The sequence below is a fragment of the Anopheles arabiensis genome, chromosome 2 (genome assembly GCF_016920715.1).
Source record: "Anopheles arabiensis isolate DONGOLA chromosome 2, AaraD3, whole genome shotgun sequence".
Taxonomy (NCBI): domain Eukaryota; kingdom Metazoa; phylum Arthropoda; class Insecta; order Diptera; family Culicidae; genus Anopheles; species Anopheles arabiensis.
The window spans coordinates 51765935-51790813 of record NC_053517.1 but is presented as its reverse complement, the minus strand read 5'-3'; the positions used below and the strand labels follow the sequence as shown (position 1 = coordinate 51790813).

General features: G+C 42.9%; 1 protein-coding gene across 3 annotated transcripts; it reads left to right on the top strand.

Annotated features, from left to right (window-relative positions):
• Positions 1-557: 557 nt before the first annotated feature.
• On the top strand, positions 558-24877 carry LOC120895077 (neprilysin-3). Of its 3 annotated transcripts, none has more exons than XM_040298093.1 (11): positions 558-674; positions 2380-3512; positions 15721-16321; positions 16405-16697; positions 16801-16965; positions 17698-17781; positions 17888-18163; positions 19758-19910; positions 20000-20106; positions 21649-22089; positions 22173-24877. In XM_040298093.1, the coding sequence occupies exons 2-11, from the start codon at positions 3354-3356 to the stop codon at positions 22270-22272; spliced, it is 2379 nt and encodes a 792-aa protein (XP_040154027.1). In that variant the 5' UTR covers positions 558-674; positions 2380-3353; the 3' UTR covers positions 22273-24877. The 3 variants fall into 3 exon arrangements, with proteins under 3 accessions (XP_040154027.1, XP_040154028.1, XP_040154025.1); XM_040298094.1 differs by having other exon boundaries at positions 562-674; positions 2330-3512; XM_040298091.1 differs by having other exon boundaries at positions 562-674; positions 2194-3512.
• The last annotated feature ends 2 nt before the right edge of the window (positions 24878-24879 follow it).

Below are 24879 nucleotides of genomic sequence, written 5' to 3'. Positions count from 1 at the left end.
CAGCTGTTTTTGGCGCAAACTTTGTCTGTCAGCTACTTGGAGAGTGGGGCAATGTGGGGTTGATGGCTGCGTAATTGATAAACTTTCGTTCCGCTGCTCGTTTCTCTAAGTAAGCTGTGAGATTTTCGGCGCTGAAGGAAAACGGAAACGCTCTCTCTCTTTACCGTAAACCTTTTGCACTATCTTCCCTCATTCCTTCTCGGCACTGTCCCTTTTTCTTGACTTTCTTCAACTGCTGCTCTCTCTCTCTCTCTTTCATACACACACGCACACTCTTCTTCTCTTTCTAAACTAATTAGAGACGAGTGAGCTTTGCCGATGCACAGCTGGAAAAGCTTTCTCAGCTGTCACCTTGGCCCTACGCGGTTCGGGTCGCTTAGCCGTACACCACCCATACCAGCACAATGGCTGGAATGTGTCCGTGTGTTTCGGCGCCGACGCACTAAACCACACCGAGTAGTTCGTCCGTCGGGCGGTACTGGCGGTTTTGGCCACCGGGTTATTTTTCCCACCCTACCTAGCGTCAGACTGTGCAGCGACTTGTTATCCACGTCAGTAGTAATCGTGGCGTGGTGCACAGATCGTCCGTTTGCGGAGCGCTCGCTTTGGTTCCGTTTTTGCTGCACAGCGGTTTGGCAGGAACGAAACACCCAGCCAAGGGTCACCATTGACTGGTAGGGCTAGCGGGTGGAAGTGCATTTGTGAAGAAGCAAAAGTGTGCTCGAGGGTCGTGTTGATGTTGAGCTGCAGCTTAGTTATAATTAAGCTAGTGGCTGATGCGAGCTGCTTCGTAGAAAGCAGCTGTGGACCCTTATGGCGGTGGTGAGCAAAAAGTTTTTCGGTGTTTCGCTTGTTTTCTGAGCATGTTGCCCTTTGGGGGAAATCCCAGAAGCACATAAAGTACACGGTGTATTTGTTTAGCGAATTGTTGTGCCGAAAAGACAGGAAAGAACAACGCACAACAAGTTGGTTTGTTACACAGCATACACAGCTAGCACACACGGTAAAAGGAAAGGAAAGCAATTTTCCATTCCGGTGGGGAGTAATGTTTTACATGTGCTGCAAATTAGACCTTTATCTCGTGCTTCAATTTGCGATCCATCAACAACCTTTTCAGCGTAATCGCAGTAAGCATCGAAAAATGGGAGTTTAAAAACATTAGTTGATGCTGTGAAATTTGCTCCATGATGACATAATAACCTGTCAAACAGTTTCCATGCAACCGAGTAGCCCGCGATTTTCCTTCCCGAGATGGACTGGGGTACTGTCGAGGGGGGTACGACACGGTAGGCGAGCGATAGGTGAGAAGGTGTAAACGATCGGGCCTGATGAGTGAGTGCCTCTGTTCGAGCGTTTTCCAGTACATGGAAACTTCGCGTGGTCGGCGAACGCGTTCATGTGTTTGTGTGTGTGAGTGTGCGTTTGTGTGTAATTTAAGATTGTTAGTCCGTCGAGGACGTGAGGGGGGCTTTTTGACATTTTAAAGCATTTAATGTTCCTTTTTGTGTGTGGTTCGTACTGTCCATATTACTACTACTACTACTAATACTACTAACACACTCTGAACATGCTTACAACCGGTCAGTTGCTTCACTGTGTGTGCTTGATGGGGTAATGTTTTCGCACGTCGTCGTCTTCACCAGTGGATCGTCATCCCTGTGATGAATGATAGGACGGCATGCGGAAGCGTACGAGTGCTGGAAAATGTTAGTTTTCCCCGGGAGGGTTCAGAGTGTTCTTGTTTCCATCGCATGAGACCTCGTGCGACTGTGGGGCGAGTGGGACTACGAGTGAGATGTGTTTCCCGATGACGAGAGCGTGAAATAAACCAGATGGCCCGATAGATGCGGGCGAACAGTTTGGGCATAACGCGTGTAAATCTGTTCGCCATCACTTCGCGTGGAGAAATATTGTCGAGCTGTGGTGAAAGTCGAAATCGCGGTTCGAATGAATAGCCGCTTGAATTACGTTCAATGGAGCACCGAAACATGATGGATGGTTAAATTGAAGCGAAAACGAACAGGAAAGTTAATGTTTTTTATGTGGATTTAAAATATCGATGGAGACGCATGGTGGCTGTTGTAGAAAAAAAACTAAATGAACTAAAGTTGTACATAAATGACTCCAATAGCACATAAAAACAACTATTGAATTCCAGTACGGGAGCATAAATTTACATGCTCACTGGGGGAGCTAGGGGAAGCGTTATAAAGCATAAAACATTCAGCTCATGCATACACTCCGCGAACGCCACTAACGGGGGAAACTGGCCCCCATCGATAACCTGACAGTTGTTTTCACCCCACGCGTCCCATCGTACACCCAAAAGGCAAATTGATATTCCCAAAGCAGTAACAATTTTGGCATCCCCGAAAATAGAACCGCACGAAAACAGCACCGCGCGCGTGTGGAAAACAAATAGAAGTGTTTGAACGAAATACTGCTTACACACATACACACATACACACATGCATGCATGCATTAGTGGACGCGTATGTTTTGGTCGTAAAAGTTCCCATCGAGTGGGTGGATAAATAGCAACAACAGCAACAACAACAATAAAACGAAGCACGAAAAGCTTCTCAGGATCGAAGCATGCTTCGGATTTTGTTATTTGTGTGAGTGTGTTGAGAAAATCGGTCGGGCGGTGAGTGCGTTACCATACCAGTGAGTGCCAACCATACCGCGGATGAGTGGTGGAAAGTTGTTGTATACGGAGCGTCGCTACTGGTAAGAGGGTGAGCTCCCTTGTTCCTGCACGTGCGCGCCCCTATCGTAGTGTGTCACCTTCGGGTGCCATGTGCTTTTGTTTACGACCCACGTGCTTCGCTGGAACGTCGCTAACGTCGCATTCGACTCACGGCTTTGGTGACGTCACATCGGTGGTATCCTTGTTCGTCGTTTTCGTCGTCGTCGTCGTCGTCGGTGGCAGCGCGTGTTGGACGCTGTCCGATGGTCTGTAGCAGAAGCAGCAGAAGCAGTAGTAACGCGGACAGTAGCGATGGTTGTACGGTTACGGCTGGTCGATCCACTACCACGCGTAGTGCCACTGTGTGAATGTACATCCAGTGGATAGGCTGGCTGGCGCGCTTTACGCTGCTGGACAACGCTGCCAGTGTGGTGTGTCCTGCGTTGGAGTGAAGAAGAGCGTTCGCGTCTTTCGGCGGTACGTTGAACGTGCCGTTTGGAGGTCGTCTGTGACCCGCTGCTGTGTTTGTGTGTGTATTGTGTGCGTGTGTTTGTGCGCGTATTTTTATTATTAGAAGCTTCAGTTGCCTCTCTGCCGCCTTTCCGTTCGAAAGCGCGTGGTGTCCGCCCGCCTTCCCTTGTTCTCTCCGCCGTGGATTGTGCACATGACCGGCGAACCAATGACTACCCGTGGCACCGTTGCTGGACGAGCACCCCATCTACAGCCACCGCACGCCAACCATCCCCTCCAGGCACTGCGAACGGACGACATCGAGGTGCAGGTGCTGGAGCAAGGGATCGAGCTTTGTAGCAGCGAACGAAAGGTAAGTGTGCCGCACTCGACCCACGGCAAGGAACCGTTTGGCTACATAATAAAGTGCTCACCAGCCGCCACTGGAGGTTTTACCTCTTTCACGCACACGTCGTCGTCGTCGTCGTCGCCGCTGCCGTCCCCGTGGACGCAAAACGGGATGTGACACACGCGACGCTCATTAATGTCAGTGTCAATCAAACGGAATCAATCCGTTCCGCTTCACCACATAAGCTTAGGAGGTTTTTATATTGGATATTTATGGCGAGAAAAAATGGAGCAAAAAAGCAGCGTTAGCGGATGTAATAGAAGCAAAGGAAAGAAGGAGGAAGGGGAGGGGGAGGAGAAAAACACAATTTATCCTTTTTCGCGAAAGCTTATATCACTTTCTCATAGGGCTGTTGATAGGAGGGTTGACGATGGTCGCTTCGAGCTGCGGTTCAGATTTCGCTGTGGCGCGCAAAGTGAAGCTCTGGCCAACAGTTACGTAATCGGGTCGTGTGTGATTTGTTTTCCACCACCACCACAAGTGTGTGTAGCTCTCTCTCACTGAAGCGTTGAAATGAGATGGAAGGGCCACCGTTTAGGAATTATTTATGCCAAGAAGCTGTTTGTATAAAGAAGACAGATAAATAACATTTCCTCGACGTTTCCAGGGAAGTGGTTGAACAAAAAAATAAGCTTTTTCTATTTTTTCTTAGTTTGTGAAGTTTTATATTTTACTTTTTTATATTCCTTGAATTGCATTCCGGTACACAAACTTCACATAAAATATAAATGAATAAAAGTCGATCTACTCTCTTACCCTCACTACCCTCGGCACACACTCCCTCCAAACTTTGGAGCTAAAATTACAATTTATAGATTGCTCACCCGGCAAGCTCCGGACGATAAAATTCAGCTCCGGAAGTCGTCTCGCAGTACCACGTTGCTTCAATTATCTTTTTACGAAGCTTTTTCCGAAGATCCGAATCTGATACGAAACGGAGCAGGCGGTGATTTTTTTTCCTTCGTTAGTCCAATTGGAAATTGGTTCCATCTGGCACGCTTAATGGACCGTAGAAAAATTCGAAAGCAATGTGCTCACTCATCGCGGAATGGGGAAATGGGAAGTTGTTGGTGGTATGGTACGCAGCAAGCAGAAGTCACGACGCTATTATAATATTTGCTGAAGCGGAAACTAATGTTGGGCAAAAACAAAAAAACAAAGCAGCAAGGGGAACAAGCGAAAGCGAGGAAGTAGAATGTCTAATTGAGCGGTACTGTGTAGATTTATTGCACGGAAAAAGAGGTTTGCCACGGCCTAGAACGGCTGGTGGAGCTTTTTGCGGCGGTAGTTGTAGTTAATGTTACAAAACAGACTTGTTGGGATTCCGTTCCGTTTCGTAATCGTCTTTATCCGCCGCTCTCTCGCGTTAGTAGGCTTTCTAAACCATAATGTTTTCTTCCACATTGTGTTATATTAGTTAGTGCTGTTTGTTAGCAGTGACCCCCGGAAGGAACACATTTTATCGTACCGTTTTTTCTTCTAAAATCATTAAAAAAGTTCCTCTGTCAAGGTGGAATAAATTAAAAATGTAAATAAACGATTGGGGCCCACACTGGACGATCGTATTGCAAAAACAAGTTTCACCATCAAACATTTTCTGCCGGTAATTATGTGCAGTGTAACAATACTTTTCCCCCCTATTTATCGTTTTAATTGGCACTTTGTAGGCCCATTGCCTTATAAATAGGGAGCCCAAGCAACAAAACCAACAAAAAACTTCGATAAACTTTGTCTTTTTTTCTACGACCCTAGGTTTCGTCGTACGGAAAAAGCTGTCTTGATAATGGGACTACACACTTGATCGTTCTTTATTTTCCTCATTTCATCTAACCACACCGAGGCTGTGGTTTAGGCTCATTGTGAACAGCTGTCGACAGAGTGTGGCGACTTTTTGGCTTGTTTTTTTTTTTTTTGCTTTGCTGCCCATCCCCTTCAGGTTGTCCTGCGGCAAGCCGTTCCACTGCTTTAGCCCAAACACACTGCCACTGTTTTATTAACGGCTGGCAGGTTTTATTTTGTGTGCCTGCTTTTAAGTAATTTACACCTTCGAGCCGGCTCGATCGATCGGCAAATGGGTGGTGGTGGTTCAAGCTGCTGGCTGGCCCCGTTGTTCGCTCTTGGGGAGTGAAGTGAAGTGGCAAATAGATACTGCCACACAGAAAACCCTTCCACAGAGTGGTGTGCTAAATTCACCCTTTGGACGTCTTAAAACTGTGTTCCTCCCCGAGCAGCGAAGCACCGTGTTTGCCAAACACGTGTGTTGGATGAAATGGAAGGATTTCACGTTAAAGCTTTTGTTGGCACACCGGGAAATGGAGCAGCCTGGTGGTTTACTGTCCGCTCGTACCGTACGTGCGCACTGTACCGCAATGGTTGTACACGACGCTGGCTGTCGCACCGTGATTGGAGCCTTTCGGTTGTTGTGCGAAGCAAGCGATACAAAATACAGAGTGCAACGAAATGAGAGTATAAAGAAAAATAAGCAAAAATGCGATCCTTCAGCATTCACCATATGAAGAGGGGTTCGTCCCGTTGTCATTGTCTTCACCCGGCGACCGGAAGCAGAACGCACGTAATTTATGATTGCACAACATTAAATAAGTAACGAGTAAGTCTCGGGAAGTGGCTGGCCCTGCCCTTAGGGCATGGAATTTTGCCAAATGGAAACATGTGCAAGCCCCGAGCGCCACGAAAAGTGCTTTGTTAGCAGCAAACCGCTTGTGCGAATGGGATTGGTTTATTGGTGGTGCGTTGCGGGCAACTCTCTTGGCCAGTGGGCCGTTGGGCTGCTGCGGAGAGCAGCAAGTTGTACCAGCAGCTCTCAGCCCGGTCCGGTTCCAGCACTGATTGAATTGGTAATTGAATAGGGGATAATAAGATTGTTTCGTAGATTATCCACTTATAGCACTTAGCACTCCTGAAAGCCCTTTAATTATAGCGGACACAAACAAATTGTGACACAGTGCGCGGGAGAGAAAAGCACACACACACACACACAAAAGCACACGCACACACTCTGTGTTTTAGTAGCAGAAATAAAAAAGAACAAGCAAAACTCTGTGCGTGTGATGGCATAAGTTTTAATTGCGATTCCAAGCATGTCCCTGTGCTATTCGAACAAAACCCGTTAGCTTGTAAATGTGATGTGCTGCAACTCGACATGTTTAACAATGTTCTTTGCCCCTCTTCCTGGTATCCCCGCTCGAACGCCTCCCCATTGTACGACACGCCGAGTCATTCGAAGTCATTTTGTATTATCGGATATCCGACCCTTGCGTCGGAGAGGCCTTGCTCTCAAAAGTTGTTGACAACCGAACCGAGAGGGGGGGAGAAACTTTTCCACCCTGGAAGCGCCATCCTGCAGCATCAGCAACAGAAGAAACCCACGTAGCAGAGCACACCCTCTTATGTCTTTACTTTCGATTCTTTATGAATGTGTGTGTGTGGGTGCAGATGGGTGCGTATGTGTGATGAATGTGTGTCGTGATGGGACGGGTATGCCCAACACTCCAGCGAGATGAAACTGTTGTTCCCGTTCAGGTACGGAGACACAATGCTCCATTGTGTCGGTTCTCGTCCGTTCAAGTGTCCGCCCTTGCCTTTGTGTGGTGTAATTTTGCCAGCGGAAATATTGATCGAATGTGAGTAAGAAAATAATTTATTGTCCTCTGAAGAAAAGAAATGAAACGCCAGTGCAAACAAAGTCCAAATAACTTCTTCTCCCCATACACACACACACACACACACACACACACACACTCGCACGCGGGCCAGTTCTTTAGAAGTTTGTGGCACATTTCTTTGCTTGTTTGAGCCGATCCGATGATTGGCGAACTTTTCAAACCACCCCACCACCAACGGAGTTGAACTGTACCCGAATGGGGTGTGAAGGTTTATGGATATCGGTTCGGAAATCTATTCATCCTGATATTGTCCAACTTTCCTCATTACCCCGGATTTCACGACGGCGTGGTGCCACTATTTGCTTACCAAACAAACGGAATAGTTTAGCATAGTTTAAGCTGGTCTGGCTTTAGTGTTGTTTACTTGCGGCCAGAAGGGAAGGAAGGTCGTTAGTCGAAGCTTAGCTGGTTTGTGTGTGTGTGTATTGGATATTCCATGTAAACGCTCGATAGAGAAAGTCAAGCTACTGAAAGGCAATTGAAAGTACAATACCATCGAAACCTTCACCGACTGGTTGGAATGTGTGTTTATCGTGTGGCTGAGAACATAATTTCAAAGGCCAACAGTGACATATTAATGGCAATGTAAGGAATCGCATTTCATTAGCGAAATGAAAAGATTAATTGGACAACAGGCCAAATATGTAAACATGAGTAACAATAGTGTTCAATAATGTATTATTCATTTATTTATTCATTTATGTGTATTTTAGCAATAGGAAGTAAAATCCAATAGGATTTTTTAGAAATTTAAGCTTCACTTACTTACTCCCCCTGTTGTTTTACTGCATTTCTAGTAAAGCCTATCTTTAATATTTGTCTTAACAGAACGATATGCAAATGATGATGTTGCATTATAGGAGACATGTTCTTTGTGATATTATTTATGAACGAGGCATGACTCGACAATACTGTGTATAACAAGTGATCATCAACAACAGCAGCTCCAGTAGATATCTAAGCAGATAATTCCATTTGACAGAATGAGAGCAAATAGTAAAATAAACATAAAATCATGTTCATCTGCATCAGTCGCCACTACACAACAGCTTGCTGAACCGCTCCGACCCACTCACCCAACTCAAGCATGGAAAACCATTTGATTTGACGCTTAATCCAGCTTACGTCTGCCATGGTCATCACAAATATTCGATTAATTTCCTTGCCTCATTGCCATCCTCTTAGCCATCATAAAGGGGACATTCCACGTTGCGGGTCAGCATAATCGCTGCCCAATTGTCGTAAATCATTCATCACTCATCATTACCCGATCATTCGTCAATGTGAAACGTGCCCGCCGGGCGGACAAACAACCGGTTCAGCACAGTTCAGGCCCATAAAACCGAAGCAATCGAAACACGCGCACACAAGTAGACGTACACGCGTGGAGCGAAAATGCAATTATCCTTCGTCTACTTTGTTACCGCTTTGTTATGTTTGCACCGGTGTCAGTGCCCCGTTGCCCCGTTGCAGTATGCAATAAATGGACAAACTTTTCCTAACGGCTATTGCGCAACGGGCATGGGGTAGCAGCGGAAATCATTGAAACTGGTGATTTGTACGTGTGCAACGATGCAGATTCTAGCCAAAAGTACTTTATACTTGCAATGATACTTTATCTTTATTGGAGAACACTAGCAAACATATAAACATGGCAACGTACAACACATTTGTTCGTTTTTCTTTGTTTCTTTCATATACATATAGCAATGATGAATTGAATATCATCCAAGAAATTAAAGGGATGTATTCACAACGAAAAGGAACAACGTTTAGCATGTAGATATACTTTTTAAAGCATTAAATATAATTACAAAGCGGAAAAACCTAAAATTTGGCTTATGATTTCGACGAAGTTCTGATATTTTCGAGGCAATAGTTTTTTCTAAAGTTGTGAGCTACGAGTTTGTAATTTTCCCTGTGAAGAAGTAAAAAGAAGTAAGAATTGTTTTATAGATATTATTCAGTGTTTCATGGATTATTTTAACTTAACCTAAGTATAGTACCAATATTGTTTTTTACTATACCTACTTTAAATACGAAATTGTGCATGTTAACACTAGTGTTGGAAACTGTTATAAGGTTCCAACGGACTGCAGCCAAGGCGATGTTTTGTGCGTGCGGCAAAGAGATAAAAGGCAAGTAAACCACGTAAACAGGGCAATAGCAAGAAAATATCCAAGAGTGATTAAGCGATAAAGGAGAATAAAAGTAAACAAATTTTTTGGTGCACCTATAGTGCCAACCTAATAAATTAATTTTGTTCAATTTTTCCGAGTTAGAGCGGCAGTTTCTAACAACTAAGATTACGGACATCTCTTATATACGTCAATTTGACGGGTGGATAAAAATACGTATTTAGATTGATTAAAATCATGAAAACCCCTATTTTATTAAAATTATTAATTCCATAAAAGGTTGTCTGCAAAATGCTAATTTACTGTAACAGTCGTTATTGTTTCACCGAACACATGAACCGATGTTTGCGGGAGTTTAGAAAAATACGATGTATGAGTCGATAGGCAAATCCGTTTGAGGCTACTTTATTTAAATCATTTATCAAGATTTTTTTTATGGTACTCAGTGATTTATAGTTCTCTTTCATCATTCATTCATTCAAAAAACCAAAAAATAGTAGTGGGAGCTCGGAATCGGACCTACCCGATTCCGATTCCGTGTTGGAAGTCAATTCGGGACCGATTTCGATGCTGAAATCGATTTCGATTCCGGAGTCGATTCCAGAGCCGATTTCGTAGTTGTTTCTGGAGCCGATTCCGTAGTTAATTCCGGAACCGATTCCAGAGTTGCCTCCGGAGCGAAATCAGTCCGAGAATCTCCATAAGAATACATCTTTTACAAGTAAATTTTGATTTTTTGCGGTTATACGTAGTATGATTGGACCCAAACGCCTATTTCTATGGGGATGCCGAAACTGACTCCGTTTAGAAACCGATTTTAATTTAGGAGCCAATTCCGATTCGAGAGCCGATTTAGATTCCGGAATCGATTCCGGAATCGATTCCAGAACCGATTCCGATTCCGGATTCGATTCCGGAATCAATTCTGGAGCTGATTCCGGAACCAATCCCGGAGTCGATTCCGAAATCGATTTCGGAAACTGATTCCAGACCTACTTTCCGAAATCGATACCAGAAAACTACGCTAGCCGGAATCGATTCCGAAAAAACTACATTTTCCCATCACTAATCTGAAAATCTATGAAACTTAAGAAAATAATACCTTTGCTACAAACTCATCGTATGTTATGATAAATTTATGAAAAGTAAAAATCAAAAATTAAACAAAAGGCATTTTTTGTATTTTAATTCAAACTTTATATTCTTTCAAATTGACGGGTTCCGTAAACCTAGTGATAATTCTACTAAAAAACCCTCATCACTTGATTGCTGTTTGTTTGTTTGTGAGAGAAAAAATCAGCTATTTTTTATATGTGCAGTAATTGAAGCATCTAGAGTGCAGTTATTCATAATATTCGAATTAGTTTATTTTGAAAATAAACATTAATAAAACAAAAATTTGCAAAATTACGTCAAATAAGATGAAAGGAGCATATTAAATAAATTAAATCTGAACAATGGTTATTCTCCTTTTCTTCTTTAGTACAACAACCGTTGTCGGTCAAGGCCTACTTGCTTGGTCAAGGCCATTAAGTAGGGTTGGCTTTCAGTGACTTACTGATTACACATAGAAAGATAGTCAGTCCTATGTATGGGAGCACGGTCTATTTGGGCTTGAACCTATGACGGGCATGTTGTTAAGTCGTACGAGTTGACGACTGTACCACCAGACCGGTGGCCGGTTAAAACCCGAAAGTTAAATTTTATACGTGCTGATGAGTAAGTTTAATGATACATAACTTGAATATTTGTTTCATCTTAAATTAAATAGACCACCGTATGTTACGAATCTATAATAAATTAAAATAACTTGAATAAAATTAGACGATAACGCACTGATATTATTTGAGCTTTTTATTAGCAAATTATTGACTTACTAATTTTACATATTACCAAGCCATGGGTAACATGTAAAATTAGTATCAGATTATATTAGTTTCTTAATGCATGTTCGTAACACATCTAGTTTCGGACAATCAATCGGAATAAATTTGCAATGATTTTATGCATACAACTTAATGTTTTAGTCAAGAAATATAAAATTTTCTTCAAAATAAATATGCACATATTTTAGTGGCCAGCTTTTCTATCAAATATACTAACGTATCGTCCTTATGAAATACCATTGTGCATACAATCGTATTACCGATCAATTTTCAATATTCGAATATAAAATTTGCTACAAAGTATCCTTCTAAGCAGTTCTTAAAAACATTGTTCAAAATGTTTTATAAAAAAAATCAGTATCAGTTATCTCGATGCTCAAATCTACTGTACATTTTTATGCAGACAAACAACTGAGAAACATGGGGGGTAAAAAGATAATTATTGTGTAGATTATATAAGATTCAGAATGAAAAAGAAACTGTTATGTTTCCTTTGGTATCAGCTTTTCAATCAAATTCATTTTTGTTCAACATGAGTGCTACCAACATAAAAACTTTTGGTTCGAAATTAAATTTATCTGCTTTCTTGGGGAAATATGAATTTGGTACACAAAAAACTTTATATCCCATTTATTTTATTTGTATTTTCTCCACGCTCTAATGCAATCGCTCGACACAGGAGCAAACGCCCGAATGCCAGAAATGTCGTTATGAGAAGCATAACATAAAATATGAAATAAGTATAGATGCTAGTAAAAATTCTCGATCAACTGACCGGGAGACCGAGAGCGCTCTGACAACGGACACAAACATGCGCCCGGGAATGGCAAACGAATGCGAACGGCCACTGGCCAGATATTCAACTGCCACTTACTAGTATGATTGTGCAAAATTAGGTTAAAAGAATCGATCCGTTCGTGCTCCGGCGTCGTTGCTTGTGCAATCCACGTTTTGGTGGAAGTGAACCTTCTGGATGTCTGATAAGAAATGGAAATTGTGCCAAATCGAAATGGCGAAACGACAAACCGCCGGTCCCTCTTGCCGTGTTTGCGCTCCTGTTCAGGAGCGTCCAATATACGACTGCTCTGCTCGAGACAGGAAAGCTAACTCCTGTCAGTTTGTGTCATTTGTTCTTGCAGTGGACAAGTGACGTTAAGCAAAGGAAGCTAAAGCGACGCCCTGGAAAGGGTTTCAATTTTTGAAGAGAAATGTTGCAACATACCATCAGCTACGTGTCCTAATATGCATTGCTGCGTTTGGACGCGTGTACGTGTTGTATGCCCAGGGTAGAAGGTGGCAGCTTTTAGAGCAGATGCGATTAAATTATTCAGCTGCCAAACATGCCATGGTTACTGAGTTACTGAGGATGAAACAGGGGTCGATGAAGGCAGGTGAAAGCTTTCCATGTGCCAGCTGTCAGTAGTTGACAAGAATGGTAGCACTAGTTTTCTATCACTAGGTATGATGCATTCCAGGAAATTGATTTCTCGAATAAACATTTGCCTTTTTCCCATTCTGCTAGCTATTCAACTAACAGTATGCTTCTCAAGAATATTTGATTGTCACTTTTGTGTTTCTTACACATAAAGAACAGTAAAATAGTAAATCTATTTCACACCTGAAGAGTCTTAAAGTCGTCGGACCGTTGAAGGCATGTTGATTATAGAATTGTTAAATGTGGTTGGGGTTTGTGCTCTGCTGAATGAAATTCACTGGCATTAAACTCTTTGGCCGATACATTAAAACATCCCAACATTGCTGTTTACATCTTTACAAATTAGGCTCGGTGGTTTACTGACGGAACATGAAATCATTTCTATTGGTCAAATACTGACGTTTTGGGTCAAACACTAATGCCTTGTGAGTTAGTTGTTGAAAATTTAAAACTTTTATTACACTCTACCAAAACCACTTATCCTGTATAGTCCTATCCTGATAAACTATAAAGTCATGGTGAAATTCATCGATTGTATGCCAATTACAATATATTCCTGAGTTGATGAGTTCTGAAAGAATTGAGTTTTTAAGCCGAAATAGGGGAAGGTAGGTGAGCCGGTCTGGTGGTACAGTCGTCAACTCGAATGACTTAACATCATGCCCGTCATGGGTTAAAGTCCCGAATAGATCGTGCCCCCATGCGTAGGACTTGACTATTCTGCTACTGTAACAAAAAATCACTGAAAGCCAAGCCCACTTCACTAGTGGGTACAGGCAGGCCTTGACCGGTAGCGGTTGTTGTGCCAAAAAGAAGAAGATAGGGGAAGGTAGGTAAAGACGGACACGTTAAGGAAAATGGTAAAAATCTAGGGATAATATATATAAGGGCAACGACCATGAAAATGTGCATACATTATCTTACACCCATGTTTTATCAGAAAATGTGTTGAAACTTTTAAGTTTCCATAGATTTTTGCGTTTTTTCATGAATAAAAAACATGGTTTTTTCGTGCAGTTTTGAAATGTTCGGGTAAGACGGACACCTGATATGGTAAAGATGGACACCATGAAGGGTAAGATAAACACCTATACAAAACGTTGGAAATGGAAGAGGTTTTTAGTATTTTAACATATCCTATTGCTTTCCACGTCCTGGTACGTTTATAAACCAATTCGTGGCGAATTTCAACGACGATTCTTTCATCCGTGAATTTAGTTGTAAGCACCGCTTCTAACATGTCGTAGAATGCAACATCTAAAGCATTATTGAAATATCGCGCACTAACAGCTGACGTTGCTCCAGCTTACAGAACAACAGTCTAGAACTTCCTTTTAGGAAATTACTCCGCGAAAAGTCCACGACCGCTGTATTTTTAGAGGGACTTGTTAATAATTAAAGCCATTTTCCATTCAACAATTAATATTTGTAATCCCATAGAATTTCTCATCTATTCCTGAACAATGTTGTATCAATGCCTCATATTCTTATTGCTTTAAGTTGTCCAATTCGTGACAAGATATTGGATTTCGTGAAGCGCCTCATAAGCGTCGAGCGAGTAATAGCATAACGAATGGCTACTATTTTGACCGGTGTTTCATTTCTCGCTTATTTCAATACCTTATGTAGATGCTAGATGGTTTATATCTTCAGAATACCCTTATTAAAGTTGTTTGATGGAATAGGTTCATCACCAATTAATATCAGCAGTCAAATAAACCAATAAATTCGGTGTCCATCTTTCCCTACAACAAAGTGTTCGTCTTTCCTTCTTTGGTGTCAGGATGTTTAAACCACCAGAAAACAATATTTTGTATTGCTTTTATCCTCGTCCTTTCGCCAGTTTTTTCCTTAATGATCACGACAACTCATTCATGAAATAAAACTTCCGGAAATATAAACAATACAAATTGTAGAGCTTAAGATCCGCAGTATTAAAATTAGATCCACAAGGGTGCACACGGTTGAAAATTTGTTTTGTTCGTGAATTTAACCTATTTTGCGTGGATTTAACCTAAAAATATTTTCAAATGTGTTGTTTCACTTTAAGTTAGGATACGGAATTGTTGATTTTTTCGAAAATTACCTTTTCCATGCATTTATGAGAAGTGTCCATCTTACCCGCAGTGTCCGTCTTTACCTACCTTCCCCTACTTTAGAAAACCAAACAGATAAAATTTTCTATTAAATTTATAAGCCAAACTACAGCTCATACATAACACTTTTTTCAATATTTCATATTTCATTTTTGTGGTATTTGGGCTTTCCATTAAATTTTTGTCCTTTTTTCCTTACAGGGTTTATGGAACCCTGTAATGTTCCAAACAAATATGGAACCCATCCAAAAAATTATGGGAACCAACCAATGAATCGTGGCAAAGCCTATGTTTGACGGGAAAAGAGTACCGTAGAGTCTTCTTCCGAACACATAATGTTCCTCTGTGTAGTATCTATTTTTTTATCGAAACACATATTTTCAATATAAGTGAAAAGGTGAGAACTATTTATAAGAAATTTATAAAGAGTAAGTTGCCCTACTTGAAGAGCATTTCGATGCTTTGAAAGCTTATCTTTAAATTGGTGTGAAAGTTGGCCATGTATACTAAAAATTGGCCTAAATAAACGGGTACAAAATCATCCAGGGCAGTTTTATCACCAATTCAGTAAGCCTCTGTATGACATTTTACTATTTACTATCGTATTTTTAAACCGTTAACACCTTTCGACAGCATTGACGTCAAGGTTCCGCAAAGAACTATTGTTGCCCGTGGGTGCTGTGCTGGCAAATACTTACATTTTAACACCTTTTGTCTTATTCCCATTGTGCCACTACTGGCAATCGTACTGTCTTCCCCCTGCCTAAGTAAACCGTACATGCATATTTTACAATCTAATTAGATACAACCAAACACTACACCTAGGTTCGGATGTGCAAAGTATTGCCACTATGCCTAGCCTCTAGTTCATTCTTCTGGTGCAGTAATTGACTTCAGTTTTGTCTGTGTGTCTTTTTGTTTCTCCTTTGCCTAGACTAACGCCACCAGCGGTCCGACAGCCAGCAGTAGCAGCAGCAGTGGCCCAAAACCTCCCACAAATTTTGGCCGTGGCCGGGTCAGCCTTCAATCATCCACCACCGGTACCACGTCCCTTGTGACGGGCACCAGCGGACTAGGATCGGCAGGGCCCAATGGTCCAGCGGCGGCACCCAGTGGCCCAGTGCCGCCCGGTTCTCGGATAGCTTCCCTCAAAAACCCCGTCGGATGGGTATGCTGTGCGCCGTGCATTTGGCTCCGGAGTTCCTCGGCCGTTCACAAAATGGCAATTACGGCTGCCACACTCCTGGTGACGTCGCTGCTCGTCGCCTCGCCAATACTGTTCCTCATATCGGCCGCACCCTCACAGCTGCCGCGCGATTGCTTCGGGGCCGATGAGGACGACTGCCATCCAACGCCGGCCCCGCCGCCGGTCTGCGCGGATCCGATCTGCCGAGCGGCGGCCATTAGCATATCGTCCCGCATGAACTGGGATGTGGAGCCGTGTCGGGAGTTCAAGAACTACAGCTGCTCCACGATGGAGAGCAGTTTGCGGGCGGTTAAAAGCGCACAGGAGCTAGCCGACGCGCAGATGCAGCGTAAGTCATGAGGGATTTGCATTTGGCAGGTTGAACGGGTTGTCTTATCTCTTGTCACGTGGCTTACTTACCGTCTCATACAGAGCTGCTATCGCTTAACACAACCAGTGGGATTTTCCGTAAGCTGGGCCGGCTGTACGGTAGCTGTCTGCGGCAGGAGCTGAACGATACTAGCATCCGGAGGCGGTTGGATCAGCTCGGCGGCTATCTGCACATCGGATCGGTGGGACCACAAAGCATATCGCCGTTGGTAGCGAAGATCCAAGCAATTGGGCCGCTGCCATTGATCGGCATCTACTACGATCTCAGCTACGGTCGCAAACCCCAGACGCTGCTGATCATCGATGGACCAAATACGCCACCAAACATACTCGAGGTACGTAAAGCGTCGCTTGACTGTTGTAGTTTCTCCAGCTAACTAACGGACGGCGTCCATCGTTCACGGTCAATCGTCGACCAACGATTATTTGTACACGCAGAACCCTGTGCGATGGAATGGACCAAGGGCGCCGCCCTATGACGTGGAGGAGGTGCCGGACCTGCTGGACGAACTAATCAATACGTTTCTACCGTTAGGGTTGAGCAGCGACCAGCGCCAGTCGGAACGGAACCTTATTTTTAGCTTTATTCGTGAACTGAACCAGGTAATAAAAAGCATACACATATCGGATCGAATAAAACTGGTGACGTATGCGTAGGCTCGTGAAAGTCAATTAGTCCTGCTGACGCTCGGTATCCTGTTGATTATTTTTTTTTTGTTTTGGCATTTTTGCATTAAAATAGTCTAATGATAGATTTAACTAGTCGTTTGTAAGCTAGCATAATAACAGAAAGTGTAGTTTGAATACTGAGCTAAGGATGTACATGATTATTTTTATTATTAACATCGCTCTTCTGTCCTTCGTACGCTCTATCAAACATCGGTTTTCCACACAGCGGGAATATGATTCGTTCGCAACACACAATGGTACCGATTTGACCTTAATTTCTGATATCAGATTACATCTATTTGTATCTCATGATTGACATAACGGGTACGAAATTAGGAAATGTGCGTCATAGTCACATAGAGTAACTGCAAAAACGTCACGATGAATTTGATTCGTGATTTGAACACTGTAAAAACTCTTTAATTGGAATTGTAACTGGAAACAATTCATAATTCAACCCGTACAATATGAAAGCATTAGCAACATAGGAATAATTTCAGCGCCGATGAAAGCTCAGTTTGTTTTACAAAACCGACCATTAAATTATGAAGTTATCACTACTATTAAATTTTGTCAATTTTATCAACAACTTCATCGTATGGCACCGCGTTAAACAGCAATGAATGATTTTTTTGTTTCTTTTTTACTCTCCTTCCCTGATCCAAGATCCGTCGAAATTATGTGCAGAAGGACTTTACCAGCAGCTACGTGCTTAACAACGTGACCGCCCTGTCTAACGCCCATCCTTTCGTAAGTGTATTACCAGCAGAGTGGTTTGCAACTCACGGTGCAACTCTCCACTGCTTCGAAGCAGTTCCACTTCATTTGGCATTTCTTCACGCACCGCTCATTCTAGCTCATCTGGACCGAGCTTGTACCGGGCAACTGGACGGGACCGATCGTAATTCGAAGTCCCGAGTACCTGCGCCAGCTGCGGAAGCTGCTGCTCCAGTACCAGAACCGGGTCATCCACAACGCGCTGCTGATGCTGTTCGCGCTCAACACACTTCCCCCGGGCCGACCGTCGCCGTTGGTTTGCACGCGTGCTACCAATTGGGCCCTGCCCGAGGTCACTTCGGCCCTGTTTGTGGTTCAGTACAGCGAGGAGGTCATACGGCACGCCATCCAGCGGGTGAGTTCAAGGGCAGCTACACCACCGACGTGCGTTTCGTTGACTTGCGTCCTTGGGAGCTACGGGGGTCGATTGGATGTAACGAAGTGAGCATGAACGGTACCGTTTGACCGCGTTTGACCGTGACTGAGACCATAAGCTTCATGCACGAAATTATGATTGGTCTAATTTTGTCTGGATTGAATAATGGATGGAATTGAGGGGGTTTAAGGACAGCAGGAGCGTGTAGTACTATTGCTCTTTTCCCATAGCAAAATCAATCAGATCAATAATGTTTGTGTGATTTTGTTTTCAATGTGATCAAAGCAATGATCCACAATTTTATGTTTTTCATAAGTAAAAGGATGGCATCACATAAAATGTTCCTCATATCTGACTGCCTGTCTGATGCTTTTGAGCGCAACTTGTGGAGTTAATAGTAGTAGTGGGAGCTCAATTCCGGAATTGGCTCCGGAATCGGCTCCGGAATCGGAATTGACCAGGGAATCGCAATTTGCCCCGATAATGGAATCATAATTGACTCCTGAATTAGAATTAGCTCCAGAATGTTAACTTGTTCTTGAATTGAAAAAAGAAGTTTTAGAAGCAAAATCAGTCCAGGAATCTCGATGAGAATGGATCTGTTACAAGTAATTTTTGATTTTTTGCAGTTATCAGTACGTAGTATGATTGGACCCAAACGCCTATTTTTATGGCGATGCCGAAACTGATTCCGATTATAATTTAGGAGCCAACTCCGATTCGAGAGCCGATATCGATTCCGGAATTGATTCCGAATCCGGTTTTGATACCGGCACCGATTCCGATTCCGGAATCAATTCTAGAGCCGATTCCGATTCTAGAGGCAATTCCGCAACCAATTTCGGAGTCGATTCCGGAGCTGATTCCGGAATTGATTCCGGAAACTGATTCCGAACCTACTGCCTGGAATCGATTCCGACAAAAACATTTTTCCAACACTAGTTGATAGAGCTATGCTTTATGGTAATTTGACTAGGAAATGTTGTGAAAACAAATGTGATTGCGATAAGCAAATTCAAGCCCCTCAATCCAATCTCGATAGTGCGTCCTACACACGGGATGCGGAATTTCACGCAAGACATATCAACATATTTCCGCCAAATTCATGCCAGTGTCACGATACACAGTAAATAGAACACTGATACGCTGGTCAGAAATAACAGCAAAAACAAAACAAAAAAAGTACACCAAAACATCCCTCACGACATGATTTATGCATGCTCGCCTGGCAACAAAACGATAACATCATTACTCATCCGCTATGTAACATGCGTTTAAAGGTTAATTTACGAGCACGTGAAACGGGCATGTTTGCGACGCAACAACTCCCAATTTCCTCCCTCCCTGGGTCCGCCCACTTCTTTGGCCAGTTCATCCCAGATTATCCATAAATTTAGCCGGTGTAATTTTGTGATTTTCTGCCATTTCTGCCAGTGATTTGATTTACCGCTCAATGGAGGCGCGTTTTCCCCATCCCAGTCGGGTTATGTTGTCGGGAGGATTGGAGGACTAATTTTTCCTTCCCCTGGGATTTGATTTTTTTTCTTTTCTTCCCTGTTTGGCTCTCTCGTAGACGGAAGAGATGTTCGAGAACATGAAGCAACATCTGAAGCGGGCTCCATCGCTACGTGGCGCTGCACTGGTGCGCCTGTCTCAGCTGAAGGTACAAGCGAAGGTTTGGCCAACGCTGTTCAATCGGACGGAGATTGCTTCCGTGCTGGATGAGGTGAGTACAAACTGTGTGTGTGTGTGTGTGTGTGTGTGTGTTGGAGAAGCCGTTTGGGCTAGCTTTTAAATGCGCCTTTTTGCTTGCAGCTCGAAATCAGCTCGGACAATTGGTTCGAAAATGTGCTTAAAATCTACGAAATCAACAACAATCGCACGAAGGCGGTAAACTTTACCGTGGACTCTTCCCAAACGGCGTAAGTAGGGGAATGGAAGGATTTGTATTGGGCGTAGTTTATTCTCCTTAATCGTGTCGTTTCCATGTCTAGCTAATGAAGTATGTGGTGGGAAAATTCCACTGTGGTGTTAATTTCCTCAACTCAAACGAAATTGAAATTGAAAGTGAAGAAGCTGGAGGTTTCACCGTAGCAATGGATCAATGACTAGTTTAACCGTTTACATAGTACAGACAAGGACGTCACGACCCCGTAGAACGTTATGCCTACAAGAAAAACAGCCTAAAATCGGACATCTTATCTTTTCACCTATCTTTCGGCATTGTGGCTTTCTGGACAATTTGACCATTGATCACTTACTGGAACATTGTCTTCGCACTGTTGTGCAAGAATACTCTTTTCGAAATACTCCTGCCGAAAATTAGGTCACTGTGTTTATAATCAAATGTCCTCAGAATACAACACTCAAATATCTGAAAAGTGTAAAATATATGAGGTCCTCTAAAAGTCTGATAGTCCCGATTAATTAACGAAATAGCCATGTAGCTTTCAAAAATAAACTAAATTTGATGTCTAAATTGGTTAATCTTAGTAATTAGTCAATAGTTTGAGTCAAATAGCCTAGATGTGTGAAATAAATAACCTATTTTTAGAACATTAGTACCAAACATTACTAACTACCATCAATATGTTGCACCACCATTGTCAAAAGGTATCCTAATCGATACGTGAAGGTGTGGTTTAATTAATTGTTCAGAAAGTCACAAAATAAGAATTAGTAATGGTAGCTCGGAATCCGATTTTTATTCTAAAATTGCAGTCAGAAGTTCCAGACGCGGAATCAGTTCGGGAATCTACGTGAGAATGGATCGTTTACAAGTACATTTGGCTTATTTGTGGCTATCGATACAATCGTGGCTGCATAGGACTCATATGCCTATTGCTATTCACATGAAGATGCCGAAACCAACTCCGACTCCAGAGCCGATTCTGGAATTGATTTCGGAAACTGATTCTGGACCTACACGGATTCCAGAAGAATTTGGAACCAAACCAGAATCAATTTCGACCAAAACTTCATTTTTCCCATCACTGGTGTATCGGGTACCATGCATAGTCAAAATGAGATGTCCGACTTTAGGATACTGCCACTGTATGTTATCACTGTAAGTCGACAACGAGTTGTTGTATTTTTTGTGTTGATTTGTATGGAAAAGATTAGCCATCAAAGCTGAATTTTTTGACACAGTGCCGAAACAACCACCACTCAATACTGCAGCATAGCTCCAGCATTAAACAAAAGATTCTTCAGAAATAATATACTATTTATCATGGGCTTCCCAAATGAAACCCGCATTGAGTCTACTCAGTCTAACAACAGGATACAAACGCTTAGTTACATTTCACTTTGTCATTCTAAATTGATAACCTATTGAAGCAATGCTTTGGCCATTGACTTTGACACGATAAAGGTTGAATTTATTCTCACAATTTGTTGCAATAGTGTCCTTCGTGCTGCGCATCCTCGACAATTATTATCCTTCCTACATTTCCACATTGCAGATACGCTTACCCGCAAATATCGAAAGTATTCTACGACACGCTGTCACACTCGATCGTCGTACCGCTGTCGGTGATCCTGGTGCCGTACTTTAACCCAGTGCTTCCACCGTACCTGCACTATGCCTCCCTCGGCACGACCCTCGCCAAAGAGATCCTGCGCTCGATCACGAAAGCGTTCGAGACAAAGATCATGCAGTGCGTCCCGGGCGCCGTCAGCGTCTTCTCGAACACGAGCCGCATGGAGCTGCTGATTCATTCTGGCGGACTGCAGATCGCGTACCACACACTCCTCTCCCTATCCGGGCCGATCAAGGGCATGAACCGGTTGCTCGGGCTGAGCTTGACGCCGCCACAGATCTTTTTCCTCATCTCCGCCCAGCAGCTGTGTGCCGAATCTGACTACATTGGGATCGATGTGAATTCGAGTGATTTTGATGAAATGTAAGACGGCAAACGACGGAAACGATCACGTCAATTGACACACCACCTAATCGTGACCTTACTCCTTACTCCTTTCTTTTCAGACTGGCCTGGCTCATATCGCAGGGTGGCAGTGCATCCGATGTCTTTCAGTGTCATTCGACCACTAAGTTAAGTTACCAGAAGAATTGCGATATATGGTAGGCGCGGAGCGAAGGAGCTCAATCCCTGCGCATCATCTCTTGGATCCAAACCGTGTATCCCATCGGTAGAGTAGCTAGTAGTTGTGTATGTGTGTGTGAGACAGAGAACTGAGACAAAACGTGTTCAAACACGGATAAAGTTCTAGTGATAATGAAAGGAGCAATCTTTGGTAGGAACATAAGTATTAGAAACAAACAAAAAATGCAGTGGACAAAAAACATTGTAAAAAACCACGCGATTGTTGCACACTAAATTAGGGGAAAGTATGGAATTTTAGCAAAAAGAAGTAACGTGATAGTGTTTAACATTGACTAGGAGTGTTAAATACTCGCAAATATAATTTATCTTAAATTCTCTACCACGGAAGGAGAATAAAAGGCATGACCGGGTCGGAGAGTTTAAAAGAACGTACAAATCGTTGCGCATATCGTCGTCAAAGCTTTCATAAGATGATTTTGCAATGATTTTTGCCATGTTGTACATTATCCTTCCACAAGCGCAGCTGAGTCAGCATGCGACCCGTGCATGATCGTGCCCGTAGCACTAGAACTAACAGATAAGTCAATTAAGTTATCGGCTTGCAGTGGTCGTCATTGCGTTTGTTTGCGCCTCTCTATTAGTCTAAGCTCGTTGTTAGTTAACAGTTGTTCTTGGTGGGTGTGTTTTTCGGTTTTGTTCCACAACAATGAGCAAAGCTCTCGCAAAGCAGATTGCTTAGCAGATTGTTTCGTGCCGCGGTGAAGGTTGAACTAGAGGCAGATAGTTTATTAGCATGTACATTGTTGACAGACCGTGACAATATTTCCACCACCGAAAGCTGGAGGCTGGAGGGAGGGTAACTAGTGAGGCTTATTATAGGGCAGATTAAGCTGTTAGGAATAGAGAGTGGTGCATTTTGATTAGAACGAATGTTAGGTTTTTATTTTTAATGGCCTGTAAAAGGGGGGAAAACACACACACAGAGAGATACCGTATGTTAAGGGGCCACTCCGGAAAGGGAAGGCACCGCTTGGAAGGAAAGGATAGGGAGTATTTGTTACTACCGTATCCACTGTTGTAACCTAGCGTTGTGCATTTGATATTATGATTTTCCGGGTGGACGTTCACACCCTATATACACATATACACATATAGTGGTTGAGAACTGTCCGGTTAGTAGTGTAACAGTAGATCAGCACGTAGTACGGTAGTGCCGTTCGAATAGTGTACGGTGGTGTATACAGTGGATGACGATAGACATTGTTTTGCGTGTTTAAGAGAAAGTAAGAAGGATAAGATTACAATAATTAAAAAAACACACACACACAATGAAACAAAACCAATTTACAAACGTCCTAAGATTGTTCTTTGGCCAGTGCATTAGTAGGACTTAGTAGGACAGCAACACTAAACACACTCGATGATGTAAAACGCTCGGAATTGAACACTACATTTAGAGGGAAAATGGAGAGGAAAGTAATTCAAAACAAGAAACTACTGATGCTGGGACTCACCGATATCAACGTAGAACTGTAGCTAACACGATGTTTAAGGATGTATTAGCCAACCGATAGGGAATTGACCGAACACGAACAATCCAATCACAAACAAACACAGTAGTAGTTGTTGTTACAAACGAATGAGGAAGCCCGAAAGGACAGAAGTGTACCTTAATGTTACAAAAAAGCGATATATCCCGGAAGAACTGAGTGTAAAGTGCTGTGCGGACAGTATGCACTAGCAATTATAGTTGAAAAAAAAACAAAAACCACCACAATCACGGACATGCCACATCCCGAACCACCCCCGGTAATAGTGCATGGTAATGGTAGCTCATTTTATTAGACATCCTTTTACGGAGCAAGAACACCAACACTTGCGGGGGCGGAGACTTGTTCGACTGTAGAACGTAAACCACGACACATAAAACCTGCGATAGAGAGATGGACTGTAGAGAACGAGACACCTTTTAAAAGCCACATTTAGGATGTGTAGATGCATCACTCACAAATTTTACGACACAGCTATCCAGCCCTAGGCAAACCCCATTTGCAATTACATCCCCTTTCGTTTGTAACGAATTATCCCCAACGTATTGGTGGCAGACGGAATGGTAGCAATTTTAACACTAAAATCCCACTGAGAGCTTAATGACAATTATGGCACATCAAAGGCCACGCACCGTTTGTGTGTATTACAACAGCTGATTGTTATTGATATTTATTTGAAAGTATTCCTGCCCAGCCCACACCCAACTTGAACGGATATGAATGTAAGCGAAGGGGTAGTGATGGGGGGGGGGGAGGGAGGAGTGAAAGCCCGATCATGCGATCACGGGACTGGGCGTGGTAAACCTTTATAGCAATCCTTAGCAAATCGTGCCAAACAAAGAGAAAATCAGTTGCAAAACGAAGTATGTGTGTGTGTGTGTGTGTGTGGATGTTAGAGTTAATAATAGTTTAATTAGCAATCAAGCCGTTCGAAGCGTTAAGAAACGAAGGCACGAGAATGAACTGTTGATAATTATTTCATTTGGCGCATGAAATGCGAAACAAGACGCAACTGGAATGCGATAAATACTGAGATAGAATTTAGCAATAAATAAAACAATGTTCGATAAAAGTAATA

Bases quoted from the DNA above. Each gene is read 5' to 3' on its own strand.
- LOC120895077 (XM_040298093.1), top strand. From the start codon at position 3,354: ATGACCGGCGAACCAATGACTACCCGTGGCACCGTTGCTGGACGAGCA. The intron at 16,698-16,800 runs GTACGTAAAGCG...TTGTACACGCAG, and splicing joins CGCCACCAAACATACTCGAG to AACCCTGTGCGATGGAATGG. The intron at 17,782-17,887 runs GTAAGTGTATTA...CGCTCATTCTAG, and splicing joins TGTCTAACGCCCATCCTTTC to CTCATCTGGACCGAGCTTGT.